Source organism: Anas platyrhynchos, chromosome 13 (assembly GCF_047663525.1).
Source record: "Anas platyrhynchos isolate ZD024472 breed Pekin duck chromosome 13, IASCAAS_PekinDuck_T2T, whole genome shotgun sequence".
Taxonomy (NCBI): Eukaryota; Metazoa; Chordata; class Aves; order Anseriformes; family Anatidae; genus Anas; species Anas platyrhynchos.
The window spans coordinates 7,109,133-7,125,901 of record NC_092599.1 but is presented as its reverse complement, the minus strand read 5'-3'; the positions used below and the strand labels follow the sequence as shown (position 1 = coordinate 7,125,901).

Sequence of the window (16,769 nt, the reverse complement as noted above, 5' to 3'; positions counted from 1 at the left end):
CCATTGAGCTGATTTACGGACGAATCCTGGTGATTAATGGACTATCCCAAGGGAGAATCAGGCCCTCCACGAGCACTTTGCCTGCATGAAAGGGTGACAGGGCAGAGCCAGGGACTGCTTTTGAAATAGTAGCTATTGTTATGCTAAAACCAAAAATTAAAAGAAAGGGCGATCGCTTATCCCAACAGTTCTAATCCTTTCCATTTCTGCATTAACTTGTCCTTGGAATAGAAAGCAATTTGCACAATTAAATAAGACATGTGACAATGAAAGCAATTCCAGTTCAGCTCCAAGTTCATGAGAGCTGTACATAGCAGGGGAAAAATAAAAGGAGAAAAAGCAGGAGAGGGAAAAAAATGTCTATTTCTAGAGCTAATAACATTAATGACCTCTCCCTGCTAGAAAAGGAGCATGGTCCTTTCAAATCAGCTTACTCTTGTGAGTTTTCTGAGCCTGTGACCTAGAATTTTTAACACGAAGTTTGCTACCCTGTGACTGGCCCAGAACACTCCTAGAACTGCTCTGATCCAGCCCTGCAGATGATAACACCCTAGTTTGGGAGTTAATTATTTATTGCACACCTTCATAAAGCAGATCAAAATTCAACGGAGCTCCCTGAGGGCAGCATGTGCCCTGTCTCCCTTGGCTCCAGCACAACCACAGCAGCAAACCCTGCCCTGATACCTTGGTACAAGCTCTGGCTACAGTCAGCTTGCCCAAATTTGCTGCCTGTAGCATTTACAGCTGCTGAAGCAGCTGCCACCCCTGGAAAGGAGCAGCAAGAGGCGAAACTGATTTTCTGCATGCAGAGGTCAAGAACGGATGACATCCAACCATGCTCTTCTTGCCAAGAAATGGGATGGAAACTGCCTCCTCGTGAGGTCCCCCACAGGTCCTGAACTGGACCAAGGGACTTCTCTAGCCCTGGGTCTGCAATATAAGCAGGAGCTCCATTTTCATTCTATATCAACACATTATATACCTCTATCTATAGATTTATCTACAAATACATCTCAGATGAATGTATAGGTGGACAAACGCTCATTTCTGTTACCATGGGCATGTTGCTGGTGGCAGAAACCCCACACTTACACCAGTACAACCCAGAGCAGAACACCCTTTGCTGCTGGCAGCTTGTTGCTCTGGATTGCCCCTTGGCTTTGCATCCAGAGCTGCTGTCACCAGCAGAAAAGGAAAATAGTTTTTACTGGTAGAGGTGAGATTAATGACCTGCACCAGGAGAGAAATGAAGGGTCCAGGTCAGCCAGGATCCACAGAGAAGGGTACTCTGCACTAAGGGTGAAAATGAAAATTTCCTTGACTTTTCTAATCCCCAAACCAGAAAGTGCTCAAATGCAAATTAATCTGAACCACATAACTGCCAGAAATCAACTGGAGTTTCAAACTTTATGAGCGAGAGCTGGACAAAACCACATGAATCAAACTTTTATGGCTGGAACTAATGAAAATGCAGTAAAATATCAGACCTTTCATAGGTGCCATTATTAGAGCAATGAAGGAGGGAAGCTTTAATTTTCCACATTCATACTTCCCTTCAATTAGGAAATAACCTTGGAACAGAAGAGCTCCCTCTGAGCCTCTTCCAGAAGAATCAAAATATTGACCTTCAAAACTAAATTTTTTCTTTGCTGCTAAGAGAAACGTTTGCTTGCTACCCAAGCATACCTGCTTGCTAATTTCCTTCCCCTCCTTCCCTTTGAATTTCACACTTACATGACTAAGTGGCTTCCTAGGTGCCCGACTGGAGCCAAGCCAAGCTCCTTAGAAGGGTCCGTGCCCAGGAGCACCTGGGGCTGCAGTCAGTGCCCGCTTCCAGCCCACAGCACACAATTTGAAAGACCATGGAGCAGTCCCATAAGCTGTTTCGATGAAGCACCGGTGATGGCAGAAGGAGCAGCCCCATCTCCCTTCACCCTCCGCATCTCCGTCCTTGGAGGTGTCAGGGCTCAATGAGGCAGAGCTGAGCTAAGGCTGGCTGTGCAGCACTGCCAAGTCCTGCTCAAACCAAGCAGGATGCTGACTGAGGTGAAGTCCAGGCCTCCTCCAAAGGGCATTTCTGCAAGTCTGGGATCCTACTCATCTCCCAGATGCCCTCTGTCTTCTCTCCTCTCAGTGTCCCCTTGAGCTCACAGCCATCCTGAAGTTCTCCATTGCTATGGCTCTTAACTCCAAAGACGCACCAGTTATGCTCCTCTCCCCACAAAAATTCATGCCTTTTCTACAAAACCCTCAACTTCAACTGCCCAGCACGTGAAACCTTTTCCTAGCTCCTCACCATGTGACAGAGCAGCTCCCCCAGCCCACCCCCAGCCCTGCTAAGGGACCACACGCTGCAGAGGAGGCCAGGAGACTTCAGCAGAGATGCTGAACCCACCTCCACCTCTCAGCTGGATCCTGCCTTTTGTCCTGCTGCTTGAACCAGACAGCTTGAGAACCACGGGCTCGCAGTTAGCACCAATCAACTTCCCGTTGAAAGAAAAATATTCGCTGTTTTTACACCATCTGAGCACCAAAGACCACACGTACTCTAGACATTTCCTTTCCCAATGATGCATGAGAGGATGCATTCCAGCTTTAAAGAACTTTTCTCTGCCTAAGGTAAAAACTTGTATGTGAAAGCAATCAATTTTGCACAGCAGACAGAAACTAGATTAATGAACAAAACAATAAATTGCCTTTTTAAGGCACATGCGAGTTAAGAATGTGGGGGAAAATGGTTCAAGATCGTCTTACAGACAAAATAATTAAATAACTGCATCTCACAACTGCAAGGCACAAAAGCATTATTGAACTGATAGAGAATTGGTTTACAGGATGGCTGACAAAGTTACAGTGCTGAAAATCACCTGTACCAGTTCCATAACCCACAGGTTCGGAAGGAAAAATAAACAGACCCTGCAGAATGACTAGAAAAAAAAAAAAAAACATTGAAAAATACTCTTAGAAATCACCCTGACACTAAGCCCAGTGTTTTATCAGTGAGAAGACACTTAGCCAGGCTGTGGGTCAGACCAGTATGTACCACAGCCACGGAAACACAACCAGTGGCATTTCAGCCTGCCAGGAGACCAGTCATGGCCAGTGATGCCACACCAGAAGAGCTGAGTGAATGAGACCACAAGCAGACCATTAGAGAAGAGACTCTCCTGCATCACTCTGAATAAACACATTTCCTGTTTGGTGGCTGCAGCAGCAAAACAAAGATTTCAAAGCTGCCTTTGCCAGGCTTAAGAGGTTGAAACAAAGCCATGGTGACTGACAACAACTCATTTACACCCATTACAATGGTTGTTGCAAAAACGACTTGGTGCAAAGATGTTTTCTTGCTTTGATTTACCAAGTCAGTACAGCTCTGTGATTCATGCAGGCAGCAGAGACCCCACAGCAGTAATTAATTACACAACGTGGATGTTGCCACTTTGAACACGCACAATACACAGTGTTTTCCGTCTCCAGCATCCTCCAAAACCTGCCTGAATGATGCTACTGTATCTGGGAAGGTGACAAACACGTGGAAAGCCTACAGCACATCAACACAGCGGGACCAAACGTCACTTCAGACAGCCAGATCAGTCATTCACTAAGGACATGGCTTCTCCAGCGGACTGACACCCAAGGCAGACCATGTTCCTGTGGTCACAAACACTCCACCACTGAGAAAACTATTGCTAGCTTTATGACCTGCCCCTAATTTTGCATCAGGAGAGGAGCAACCTAGTATTGTATGCTTGCCCTGGAGACGATAGGATCATTAGGATGCCAGCATGTTATTCACACATGTCCAGCAATACCCCAGACTGAAGTATTCCCACACCAACTGGAAACAACACCGAAACCACCATGCATCTTTGTGCTGGCGCTAAGTAAAAGATGAAAGGCAATATCTCACCAGAAAGAGAGAAACTCTTTCTCTAAATATAACTCCATTCATTTACCACGTCTAAAAACAAAACTCACTCAATAATAATTTGTTTAGTCCCAGTGTTGGTCTTTAACCATTACAGAATTAACCTTTCTTGCCCGGTGGATCTTTGACATATTTTCAGTGCTGAGAGTCACAACAACACGCATGCACCTTGCTTCCAACACTCAGAAATTTTCACACAAAACCGCAATTATGGGATCTGCATCAGTGTAGGTAATCCAATTTAAACCAAAGTCTGCCTAAAAACTTACTTCACTTGCCAACACCACAGCGAGATAACACAAAGATTGCAGCCCGATCCCTTTCCCAAGTCAGTATGGGAAAAGCTCGTGTCGGACATCCCAGGCCCATCTGACCAGTACTAGTTGGCTGTTGCTGCACTATTACCTCAATGGGAGGCCAGAAATAGAATTAATTACATTAGCATACAGGATCCGTGACGTAACTCTCTCATTTGCTGTTTTCGGGAGGGAAGGAAACCTGAAATAATTACTCGCTGGCTATAAATTACAATCCGCTTCCTTACAATGAAAAACTTTTCTGAGGCAAAGAACGAAGTCAATGCATTACCCTGAAGCCAAAAGCAAAGCTGACAGCTTAAACAGACTTCTGAAAGAGCTCAAGGATCACTCAACCTGGAAGCAAAGGCTTAGGAAAACCTCCCCGCAGCTCTTCTGCAGCCCCACAGTTACGTGAGACCCAGCAGTACAGAAATTGCCTGAAGACCTGCCTGGAAACCAGACACCTACAACACGAAATACCACCGGATTAAAGACTTGAAAACCAAAACAAGAACATGGTTGGAGGCAAGACAAACAGTCCAAAAGAAATAACAAAAAATGTGAAGCAGCTTTACCCAACAGTGTGATGCAAAGCATCCAGGGCTTCATGACTCAGAGGAGTGTCAACACTGAGTCCCGTGGCAAAGGCATTCAAAGTTTGTGCCTCAAAACTTCTGAAAAATCATTATATAATGCAAATAAGTGGTCTGTAGAACGGGTATGAGATTTTCTACCACTGTTTTCCAGTGGTGCTGTTTCGAACTGTGGGTGCGCACCTCAGAGCCGAGCATGGACAGGACCAAAAGCTCACAGCAAGAGATGGTGTTATATGGAAAGGGACAAAGCCAGGCGTTAGCCACAGCATCCAACTCCCACCACATCCCTCTTGGGTCCCTCCGGTCACAGCACCACCGGCACAGTTACAAACCCACACCCTTGCACCCTCCACCAGGCCACCCCTTCCCATCACATGGGGACGCGGTGGCAGGACCACCTCCCGCTTGCAGCACAGATCCACCACTGCCTTCCCACACAGCTGGGTGGCACAGGAGAGAGACAACAACCACCTCCAGGGCTGAGCGGGCAGGTGCTAATTAGCACATGGGAACAGGATTGCAATCATGGAGCTGGCAGCACCAGGCACCGGATTGCTCAAGACACAGGGCGGCACCCCTCTGCTCTGGTGACTTCCCAGCACCGTGCTCAGTGGTAAAAGTTGTTAAAGTTACTACGAAAGGGTAATCTATTACGAATTACTCATTAATGCAACTAGGAAATTAGTGACATATTACTGATTATGCCTGTGTCACGCTAGCTCAGCCACAGGACCTGGTTCCCACTGCCAATTTGTCTTGTGCCTATTACAGCCACTTTCCCAACACTACTCACACACACTGAGCTTCTTTTCCACCTCCTTGCTCAAACAAGTACATGGGCCGTGACTTTTGGGAGCTGTCATGCCTGCTGCAAGAGCCAGAGAGCAAGGTGCTGCCTCCTGAGCTATAACACCTTGCAGCTAAATGCCCAGATGCAAATCTGAGCCCCTTCTGCACTCATGCAAATAAAACATTGCAAGAGCGAGGAAGGCCGGGAGCTGGGCAACCCTCTGCAAGACCAAACCTTGGGGGGTTTCACGTGGAATCCAATGGGAAGGTCTCATCAGGCTGCTCCTGGCAGGAGGTCAGGCCAGCCTCCCGACAGCATCCACATCACCCCAGGATGCAGCTCCGTGCCTTTTATCATCCCAGTCAGATGGTTCCTCTGCAGGGCTCAGGAAAGCCCTGCTCTCCAGCTACGCAATGAGCAACTTCCTCCGCTTTCTTTTTTAGGAGCTGAATATCTTTTCTCTTCCTCCTCCACCTCAAAAGAGCAGATATTAATAATGTGGATCGGAAGAGCTTGCTATCGTGAAGCAATGGGTGGTAGCGGCGCTGCACCTAGTGACATCACGCAGGCTGCCTGGCCAAGTCTTCATCCCGTCAGGGCTATTCAGTAAAACACAGCTAATTATTCCGCCAGATCCTCGGCCAGATGACAAATTGATTCACGGTAGTAACTAAAAGTAGGGAAGGAGGAGAAATTGCACCATTTCCTATGCCTGAAACTACATTACCCGTTGCCCCAAGGAAAACTTTTGACAAAAGTTTTTATTGCAGCTGTTGAACTATACACCAGACGGCTGAAGTGCACTGCCAGGAGACCCCAGTGGTGTGCTACACAAGTTTATATGCAGAGCACAGCTTGCATTTGAGATCCATCAGCATCCAGAGGAGAAAGATATATTTTTTTCCAAAACATCTGCAGAGTCTCGTGTATAGGGTACCTAAATAATTACCAGAAACTGCTAATCAAAAGTTAACAAAAAGCAAGCACCTGTTTCTCCATGTTGACCTGACGATGCTGAAAACTAAAAGCAATGCAAGGGAGGCTGCTGGAAATGAAAGCTTTTACTCTATCAGTCAGCTCACAAGGGACACTTTTTCTGAATTCCACCAGAAGTCTATAATTACATCATCACGGCAAGGGCACACAGTATGCCGCTTATTAATCATTTCCAGGAAGAACACTATCAGAAGGCAATTCTTAATAGCACCGCTGCCTGGCAAGGCGCTCTCCCTTGCTCACTGCAGGGTGGGTACTTAAGACTTCCCTCGCGTGAATTTCCTCTTTGAGCAAATTAAGATCTCTGCCAGGAAAAGCCTGCAATGCAAACGCACCTTTTCACACGTTGCTCTGACAAAAGGCTGGGTTCACACAATGCCCTACAGCGATACCAAACTCTCACAAAACCTTTCTTCTCTGCTAGAAGTGACAGACACATCCCATCAGAAAGTGCTAGAGAACTGCTAGAGCTTGTGTTTCCCCCCCTGCTCCCAAGGCACACGAGATACCTTCTCTCTACCAGCCTCTGTCTACTCTACACTTGCTCCTTAAATGAAGTGACCAAGACTTGTCCACCACACACATATAACCAAAGCAGCATTCCCTTTCAGGAACAGAGACAACAGTACAAGGGGAGGAACAGATGGAGAGAAAGCAAGGTGATCATGGCCACCTGGAACCTACTCCTGCATTTGAGAGGCAAGACCTCCTCCTTCCACTACAGGACAGAGCTGAAAACAGATAAAGAAAACAAAGACAAGCAAGAGGCAAAGTTTGCTGGAAAAGAGAGGAACATGGGTACATGTATGTTATACCATTTACTGAATATTATCATCATGAATCATGATCCAGAAGAAAAATGGAAGCTACAAGACAAATGGGGTGAAATACAATGGACTACACAGAGTCAAGTCCGCAAACGATTGTCAGAGCCCTCCCAGCTACCTTTGGTTCAATGAGTCCTGTGATCTGCTGCTCCATTCCTCCAAGGGCTACTGATGAATTGTGCCAGATTCCGGGTTTCTTTCCAACTGTTCTGAGTCTCCTGCATCTGATCTCAAAGAAGGGAGCAGAAACAGCTGGAAGAGAGAAACCAGAATGGCATAGTCCAGCAGCAACCCTTGGAAGAACAGACAAAAACAGCCTTGTGAGAGGCACCATGGTCCCCCAGCACACACGTTTGTATGTGGACGCATATCCACACGTCTTCTAGGAGAAGAAGCACGTTCCTAGTGCATCAGCTCTACACTGTCACAAAGCACCAGAGCTTCTGACTTAGCTGAACCACCGACAGCTCAACAGCATGGCCACGATCCACAGTCACGGGTGCCAAATGAGTCACACGTGCTAAATGCAGGCCAGGTTTGGCACCACACTTCTCCTCCGGTGGTACTCTTACTCCCCAAGCAGCTCCACCTGCTCTGCAGCACGTGGGCAGCTCTCAGCCCACGCAAGGGAAGGCAGTCAAGGTCTACTCTGTTTAGGCTCTAAAGCTCCTGTGGATCTAGCTTCAGGCCAAAGGAAGAAGGAGAAACAGCAAGTGAAACAGGAGACCAAAGGAGCAAGCTTCTTCAGAGGGAACTTGGGTATTTGCTGCCAAAGGAGAGGATTAGTTGTGAAAATCAGGAAGTCAACGAGGCAGGGAGCAGCGGGAGGCCACTGCAGATAATAGGGACAGTAGGAGCAAGGCTATTGCTCACCAAGGCACGTGAAGGGGAGATGAAAAGGCTTGTGCTCTTTCATATGTGCAAAGACTAGAAAGAGGGAGCGAAGAGGTCAGGAGACGGTGCTGGTGGAGGAAGGGCCATAAGGAGAAAAAGAGCCTTTGAAAGTGAACCATGGAAAAGTGATTAATAAGGGCAGAACTGCCAGGGTTGGTGTCAGTACCTTCTCATTTCCACTAGAAAGAAACAAGACGTTGCAGCTTGTGCTAAGATCTGGGGAGGGAGGACCAGGGGCACAGCGAGACCAAGACAGAAGGATGTCATTAAAAGGACAGAAACAGAATTTCAGACAGAGAGCAAATCAGATTAGGATGGTTAGGAATTACGTGGAGGTGGGGACAGAAAGCAAGTTTAAAGGCTCATGGGATATTTATAGTGAGACAGCCCAGATGATCTCCTGCCAGGAGGGATGAAATGGAAACCATAACATTTTTCCTGACCACAACTTCCTTGTAACTGATTACTAGAAAGCACAGGCGCATCACGTCTCTCCAGGACAGCAGTACCACTGCGAGCCTCTTCCTAACACACACCGTACCACTTCTAAAAGGATCCTCGACTTCACATCCTTTCTGCCCTACATCAACCTGGCGACTTTTTACTGCAAATTAGCTCCCTTTTACAAGGGCCAAGTCATTAAGAGCAGAAACAAAACGAGTACCTGGAGTATCACAGGTCTGCCTGTCCCTTGAAGAGTTGGTTGGAGGCGTTCGCTGTCGGTAGACTAGGTGTGGTTTTTTGTGCTCTTCCTCATATTCCTGTTCAAGCGATAGCAGCGGCTCGACAAAATAGTCCCCATCATCAGACTTGAACGTGCCTAGCTGAGAGGGACCGGAGAAGGGCAGGCAGTCAGCTTTGGGCAGTGATGAGCCCCAGAGCAGGACTACCCAAAGCAAGCATGAAAGGAGGGTCTGCAGCAATCCCATGAAGACACGGCTGGAGCTCTAGCTCCCACCACATGGATCACACCCCCACCAGGCTGCACTGCTTCCTGCAGCTGTCCCGATGAAACTTATGGAAAGCAAGCTACTAATTTGTAGGAGGGAGCGTGGCAGAGGGATGCCTGCCAGATCGCATGCCAGTGACCATGCCACTCCTGCCCAAGGGGACACGGTGCTGCAGGGCACGTCAGCACAGCCCCACCACATTGTGCTGATTTTCATAAAGCAGCTCTCCCTGAAACAGGCTTTCAATTCACCCATGAGGATCCAAGGGAGGTATCCAGCCAGTGTAGCCCCTTGCTTATGAAAAGACACCAATGCTCCTAGTTGCACCTAAGTACGAATGCGATTTGGTGGGTTTAAAAAAAAAAAAAAAAAAAAAAGGTAAAGAAAAAGAAAAGTACAGCCAGGACAAAAAGCCATCCTAGGCTGGGAAGCAGGGCTGGCAGCAGGGATGTGCTGCTGGGAGGAAGGCCTGCCCAGCCACACACGTGTGCTAGCTTGGCTCAGCCCCCAACCTGCCCCGTGGGGCAGCACTGCTGCATCAGGATGGATCCTAGGGGTGAAGGGCTCTGTGGGCTCGTGCACCCTGAATAACCCCTAGTCCAGGCAGGGGCCAGCAGGGACCTCCCAGAGGGGCACCTGGGACAAGCACATCCCTTCCTGTGCATCACTGGTACCCTGGGGTGCAAGGATGCTGGAGGGGTCAGGGAGCAGCTCTGCTGGGGAGCTTCTGCCCATCCTTCTGCCAACATCCCCAGGTGCAGAAGGGCACCAGGACAGGCTGCAAGGAAGCCTGTGTTCCTCTCTCCTCGGGTCATGCCCTTGTCCCGAGCTGCAGGAAGGCTTTGGGGTCAGCACTACCGGCTCCCCCAGCCACCCCTTCCCAGACCCCAGCAGCACCCCGTGCAGCAGGACGGTGCCCTCCCCGCTCTCCCTACACCCGACCATCACCTCCCTCCCTCGCGGGGTGCCGCTGGGGGGCACTTTTGCCCCAAAACCCGCGGAGCTGGCCGTCCTCACCCCATCCCCTGACCCCGACGGGCTACAAAAAAAAAAAAACGGGACCGGGCGAAACCCCAGCGCGGGGCGAGCGAGCCGCCCCCATCCCGCAGCCCCAGCCGGGGGCGGGGGCAAGGGGCCGGCCCCAGCCTTTCCTAAACCACCCTCCCTCCCCCTGCTCCTCCTCCTCCTCCTCCTCGCTTCCGCCGCGGCGGGGCCGTGCAGGGGCTTCTCTTACCATCCCGGAGCAGAGGCTGATGACGGCGGTGTGGCGGGGCCGGGAGTTGACGTGCCCCCGGTAGAAGCAGTGCTTCACGTCGGTGTCCGCCGCCTCGGCGTACAGGCGCCGCTGCTCGGCGGAGGGCTCGCCCAGGAGGCTGACGGTGAAGAGGGGGGCGATGAAGGCCGAGCTGGCCGTCAGGTTGAAGAGGAACTGCTGCCCGAAGGCGGAGAGCCTGTAGTGAGCCTTAGAGGAGGATGAGGAGGAGGAGGAGGAGGAAGCAGCAGCCGCCGTCCAGGCGTCGGGGGCAGCGCCGGCGCTCCGCCGCCTCCTCCTGAAGTGGACATCGGTGGGGAAGGGCTCGCCGAACTCGTCCACGCGGGTAGGGGTCACGATGTCGTACTCGCTCAGCTTCTCCAGCAGCTTGGCTGCAAGGCAACGGAGGCACAGACCCCTGAGCGCCTCGCCCCCCAGCCCCCGGGGCCGGCAGCCCAGCATCCCAGCATCCCACCCCGTGCCCTCCCAGCCCCAAATCCCCGCTGCCCCGTACCTTGCCTGGGGTGCAGCTTCTGCCTCCTCGCTGCCGTCCTCAAGCCGTCGATGAAGAGCGTGCTGAGTGCCAGCGCCAGCGGCGCAAGATGCATGGTGCTGAGCGCTGTCCTCAAGAGGAGCGCAGCCTTCCCCCTGCGGCGGTCGGGCTCTTCTCGTCCTCTTTTTTTTTTTCCTCTCCCTTAGTTTATTTTTTATTTTTTTTTTTTTTCTTGCCCCCCCCCCACCGCCGCCCCCCGGTGCGCTGCCGGAGCCGGGCGGCGTTAGGGGCGGGCGGGCCGGCGGGGCGCGGGGCTTTTGGGGCCGCGCATGGGGCCGGGACCGCCGGGCCGGGCCGGGGGAACCGGCCGCCTGCCTGCCTGCTGCTTCTCCCTCCCTCCCTCCCTTCCTTTCCTCCTCTCCCCCCGTCGGGCTGGTGGACGGGGCGCTCCCGGGAGCCAATTTAAGGGGGCGGGCTCCATAGATCAAGCAAGGAGAAAAGAGCCCGCCCTGGACAGCCCTTCCTCCTCCCACCCCCACGCCCCCTTCTTTTCCCCTCTCCAACATGTCACTTTCTTTCATTCCCGAGGAACGCCGGAATCGCAGGGTTTCGCCGAGAAAAGCCCTCACCGCGGCTCCGAGCCTGGACGGGGCGGGCGGGGGGCTCGGGGGGCAGGGAGAACCTCATCGCCCCCCCCCCCCCCCGGGAGCTAAGAGGGCTTTTCTTACCCAACTTGGCCTTTTTCTTTCTTTTTTTAAGACAGCTCGAAGAAGCAGACACGGAGAAGCCCACGTGTGGCACTTTTTATAGCATTCGGTGTCTCCTGCGTTTCACAGATACGAAGCACTTGAAGCAACTTGGGGCAGGGTTATTTTTACGCTGGGCAGTTTTCAGCACCCTGTGGGAAAAGAGAGATTATTTCCTTATCTGAGGCGGTTGGTGTCTTGTTTTACAATTTGGAAAATTTCCATAAAAAATTAAGACATCCTTTAGAGCTAAGTGCCACTCAACATTGTTTTCTGCCCTTTGTCAAACCTGTTTAGTTTTTTTTCCCCTTGATGGGGAAGGATGCTATGAAACTTAAAGCCTATAGCAAGGCAAAAGAAAAGAGATGGTTGACAGCTTGACTTGCTCTTCCACAGAAAATGTCAGGTTTTTTTTTTTTTTTTTTTTTTTTTTTTTTTTTTTTTACTTCACTCAGTTCTGGGACAAAGAGCAGCAACACCAGTACTTCCTGCAGAAAGGGAATTTACTTTCAGATAATAAGTTCAGAATTCACTTCTAGACAAAACAGCACCTCCTGGTTCTTCTAAACCAACTGCTGAAGCCCTACAAATCCCAAACATTAGTGGTAAATTATTTTTTTTATACAATGAATGCAGAAGCCCATGTAAGCAGATCATCACCCACAAAGCCATCGTCTGTAGCTGCTGGACAAGGAGGGCTCCTCGGCAGCCCCACAACTGAGCACAGTACAGGATCTCCACATTGGTGGAGACCCGCATGAGCACATCCCAAGGGCACCCTATGATGGCACATAACCCCCCAATATGCCTCCGTTATGCCTCTGCTTATAAACCATGTTTAATTTAAGTCTAGGCTGCTTATAAGGTAACTGACCCATGTGCCTTCTGGTGCTCAGCAGAGCCTGACTGCTTCCAGACATGAGTTGCCTCGTGTGCGGTCAGATCTGATGGTGCTGGGTCCCACTGCATCCACCTTTAGGATTGATGAGGGGACAGCTGTGGCTGCATGATGGTCACAGCCTCTAGGGAGCAGAGGTGTCTGCCACGGGTATGGAGGAATGGGGAAGTGCCTCTCCTGGTAGGTGTCACCTGCAGCCAGGAGCAGCTCTTCAGGATAACCAAGCATGGGTGGATCTTCAACACTCACCAGCTCGTGAACAAACCTGCACCAGGTTTGCTTTCAGTGCTGCAAAGGGCCTGCACGGTCACATCTTCCTGTCCCAGCAGCCAATTGCTCACACACACACGTTAAGAAATCTGCAGAATAGAAAGACACCAAATTATCCTAAAACAGCTTCCATCTGCAAAGCCTGCTGGGGCTACCGTGCAAACCCTGGCTAGCATGGCCTCTCCTGGCTCACCATGAAAGTGTGGCATCCCCACCCTTCCCATGCTGAGCAGGGTTCTGATCACATCTGAAAAGCCAACGAGGTTCTTGGGCTGCTGGAAGAACAAAAAGGGGAATTTTGAAACATCACCACATAGCAATGAGGCTTTCCTCTAGGCTAGTCCTCTTGGCTTTCTCTGCCTCATCATCAAATAAATGACTTAACACGTTGCAGTATCTGCTCCCTGAGCTGTTGTGCTGGTCTGCTGGGAGCACACCACGTGTGACCGAACCCCTGATGGTGTTCCACCACCTTCTCACCATTTCTACACATGCCCCAAAACTTGCAGGCTTCACATGCGGAGGGATGTGGTGTGATTGAGCATGGGTGATGGCCCCGGTTGTGACGGGCAAGGGGAGGCCATATCCTGCACTCAGGTGGGCACAGACACGTACTGGGAGCATTGAGCAACACCAGGCTACTGCCGGTCAGCGAAGGAGTCAGCAGGAGCAGGACAAGCAGCGGAGTTGCCTGAGGAAAGAGTGAAAAGCCGAGCATAGCACGGGAGCTGAGTCAGAGGGGAGGGGAAGAGGATTACGTGGAGCTCATCCTGCGGTGTCCTGGGTGAGGGATGCAGTCCTAACTCACTTCCTCGCCCTCCCATCAGGAGAGTGTTGGGAAATGGTCTGCTGTTTTATCAGAGTGCCCCCGGGGTAAGGGATTTCACAAGCACCCCGCATCCCACTGGTCCCAGCCTAGCCTGCCCCTTGCACCAGGTTGGGCATTGGCAAGAGCTAGTGCAAAAAATCTATCAAAGCTTTACTTCCTTGCTCAGTTTTCTACCAGATAATCAGCAAATTTAGCTCTGGGGTTGGCGTCAAGCTGCTCAGGAGCTGGCATGGGGTGGTGTGGCCGCACGTACCTGTGCCTTGCGGGGGTCAGATGCCTCCGTTTGGTGCTGGCGAGCTGGATGGAGCCAGGCTGGTGTGTGAAGAAGCATCCTCAAGGGTTCTGTCTGACCTGAAACCTTAACACCTGCAATCCAGAACAGGATCGAAATGAAACTTTCCTTCTTCAGAAGTGGGGAGCTGCCCCATGGAGTGACCACAATTAGGTCTCACTTCTGGGGCAGAGCTGGGGAGTGTACTGAAGTGTCCCTGGGACCAAATTCAGGCTTCGTGATGGCACTAAATGGTCTGTCCTCCCAGGAGCACGGCATTGCCTACATACAGCGTTGTTTCCATTGACAGGCAAAAAAGTTGTATGTTGTGCAGCGTTCTGAATCTTTACAGCTGGAGATTAGAAAGCGTAGAAGGAAAGCTGTAGTGTAAGTAAATAGATGATGTGGAGTTTAGAGGAACTAAGCTACAAACTTAAATAACTTTCCTATTAGGAAGGATCTATTAATACTTACAGTATGGTAATTGTGCAGGCTCCAAAGTCCTCAGCCAGTCAAAAAGTAACCCCTCAGAGCCCATACCTACTCGGGGAAAAATCCCCTTGAAACACTGAGAATTTTGCCTTCATAAATACTGCAAAAGTCGAGCTGCAAACGCCTCTCCTATAAACTACAAAATGAGAACTCGATCCCAACAGCAAAACTTCAGTAGGAGAATTCAGGCGATACACGCTGCTGCAAGAACATGCTGGAGGAGACCAAACCTCCTGCAGGCTTTGCGCTACATTTCACCCTCCTCACCATTTCCTTTTCCTCGTAGGTGAGCACAGTTCCCAGACACTGATCTTTGTTCTTTGCCGCTCTGCCTCTCCGGGTAAGCAGCATCTTCCTTTATCTGCTGCATCCATTCGCTTGCCCAACAATTATCCCGGGAGGCAGACAGTTTCTCTTTGATAGCTTCTCTTCAATGGCAGCAGATAACTGAAGAGAGCAAACATTTTCTCCTGGTGTCTAATCTGCATGGTCAGAAAGTGAAAGATTTCATTCCCTTCAAACAGCTGCTCACTGCCCGGACCTCAGCCTCGCTTGCTTGCACTGCCAGCAAAGATACTGCTCTGTGCTGCTTTTCTCACAGATTTGGAAGATGTTCTGCTCACATAAAGGGTTCTCTTTAAAGGACATTTTCAGCAAACATGTCAATGCTTTTTGTTTTGTTTTAATATTTTCCCATTTATTTAGAGGGACTGAGACTTACAGGTTCACCATACAGTTAATGTTCAAACTTATTTTCAGTGCCAAGCCAACTCTTTCTATCCTGATTAAAAGGATTTAAATATACTGAGTAATTCACCTACAGTAGCTGCTTCAGCTCCTGGTTTCTCTGTTGGGCTCTGTGTTCTCACCCTGAGCCATGCCCTGTGCAGCACGCTGCTGCCGTTGAGGTCTGAGCCATTTGGTGGGTTTGGGGTTTGCTCCTCAGACCTCAGAGTGCTGGATGGTGGTACCTGCATTTCCAAATTCAGCTCAGTCCCATCCTGGTGCCCTGAATACCGCGATGTGCACGTTGAGGAGACTCATCCAAGATCACACAGGCAAATAAGACCCAGATGTCCTCCAGCCTGGGCTGGGGTCAGCGGGTGCAAGTCTGGCGCCTTCCCACCCAGCACGCTGCGTGTCTGGGGGAGAAAAGCTGCGAGCAATGGGAACACAAGGAGAGCTGTCCTTGTGTCCCTGCTCCTTCTCTGGGCTGGGAACCAAGGCTTGAGAACAGAAGGTGAAGGAGGGAGAGAAAACAAGTGTCACAAAGTGCTCTGTGAGGAAGCACGCCTCTCGGTTTTTGATTTGGAACAACGTTGACCCTGAAAACTCATTAGGAACTAGGGACTGCACGGGAGGAACAGTAAAGCCCACACGGACACTGCAAATGTGTGGGATTTTTGGTTTCAGATCAGCATGGATGGACGTCATGATCCCTTGAGGCTTTCTGACTGAAACTGCTGGTTCCAGCTCGCCCCTCCCTGGCTCCCAGTGCTGCTGCTGACCGCTTGCACGCTGCGCCCTGTGCTTGCACCTCTTATCTGCAGCGGGGGACACGCATGCCCAGAGCAGCCCAGCTCCTGGGTCCCACTGCTGACTTGCACTTACAGCCCTCATCCCCTACCCTCGTTACTGCAGGCAGCAATCTGGGGCAGGTCCCAAAGTAGCTGGGAAACACTTAGCACTGCATCTGCCCGGTTTTGTGCAAATGAAGCCATCGAGTGAAACATTACAGTGGTTTATCCTTTGCGTTTGACACGCCATAAATCAAACAGGACCTGAGTGCACTCCTTTTGACTTTTGATATTGCAGACATGTGCATCTGCGCTAAGTTCCAGGTGCCTTTGCCAAAACATTAGCAGTAACGCTGGGAGGACCAAGCAGAGCAGATGTTCTGTAACCCCACACCAAAAGGCAACCTGGGAACATTGCAAGTCCTGCAGGTACAAAAAGTTTTGCCCTTTGAGCCACGTATTTACATTCATATAAACTAATTATCACAACAGCTCTGCAAGGTATCACCGTCACCTTATGAAGAGGAGCCTGAGATGGTCGATCTGGCACAGGACACGGAGCCCTGACCCCGTGATTATTTCTACCCTCCCACACCAGCCTGCACAGAACGTAAGAGCACAGCTTAATATTTCAGTGCAGGCATCGTTAAACTGTAAAACTCTATTTTAGGAGGGTTGTTTTCATTCTTTCCCTACATAGTAGATTGTCTCCAGAGATAAT

The 16,769-nt window shown here is 50.3% G+C and overlaps 1 protein-coding gene and 2 long non-coding RNA genes across 7 annotated transcripts in view; 1 reads left to right on the top strand and 2 right to left on the bottom strand.

The window, feature by feature from the left end:
* The window catches only part of ADAMTS9 (ADAM metallopeptidase with thrombospondin type 1 motif 9), a 75,892-nt gene extending 64,435 nt beyond the window's left edge, over positions 1–11,457 (bottom strand). For 3 of the 5 annotated variants that reach the window (XR_003500396.3, XM_027468022.3, XM_027468024.3), the window contains exons 1-3: positions 11,047–11,456; positions 10,515–10,924; positions 8,995–9,154 (exon numbers count right to left, since the gene is read on the bottom strand). Coding sequence is in view for 3 of the 5 variants with exons in the window: in XM_027468022.3 (XP_027323823.3) it covers positions 8,995–9,154; positions 10,515–10,924; positions 11,047–11,140 (664 nt within the window). In the remaining 2 variants the exon portion in view is untranslated. Of the gene's footprint in view, positions 1–7,554; positions 7,689–8,994; positions 9,155–10,514; positions 10,925–11,046 lie in introns of those variants that run through there. The other 2 variants (XM_027468026.3, XM_027468028.3) reach the window with 2 other exon arrangements.
* LOC113845117 (uncharacterized) lies at positions 10,739–12,017 on the top strand. The gene is made up of 2 exons (XR_003500398.3): positions 10,739–10,878; positions 11,785–12,017. It is a non-coding gene; the product is annotated as an uncharacterized lncRNA (long non-coding RNA).
* LOC140003645 (uncharacterized) lies at positions 11,765–14,317 on the bottom strand. The gene is made up of 2 exons (XR_011812632.1): positions 12,646–14,317; positions 11,765–11,923 (listed from the first exon to the last, which is right to left on the bottom strand). It is a non-coding gene; the product is annotated as an uncharacterized lncRNA (long non-coding RNA).
* Between the last annotated feature and the right edge of the window lie 2,452 nt (positions 14,318–16,769).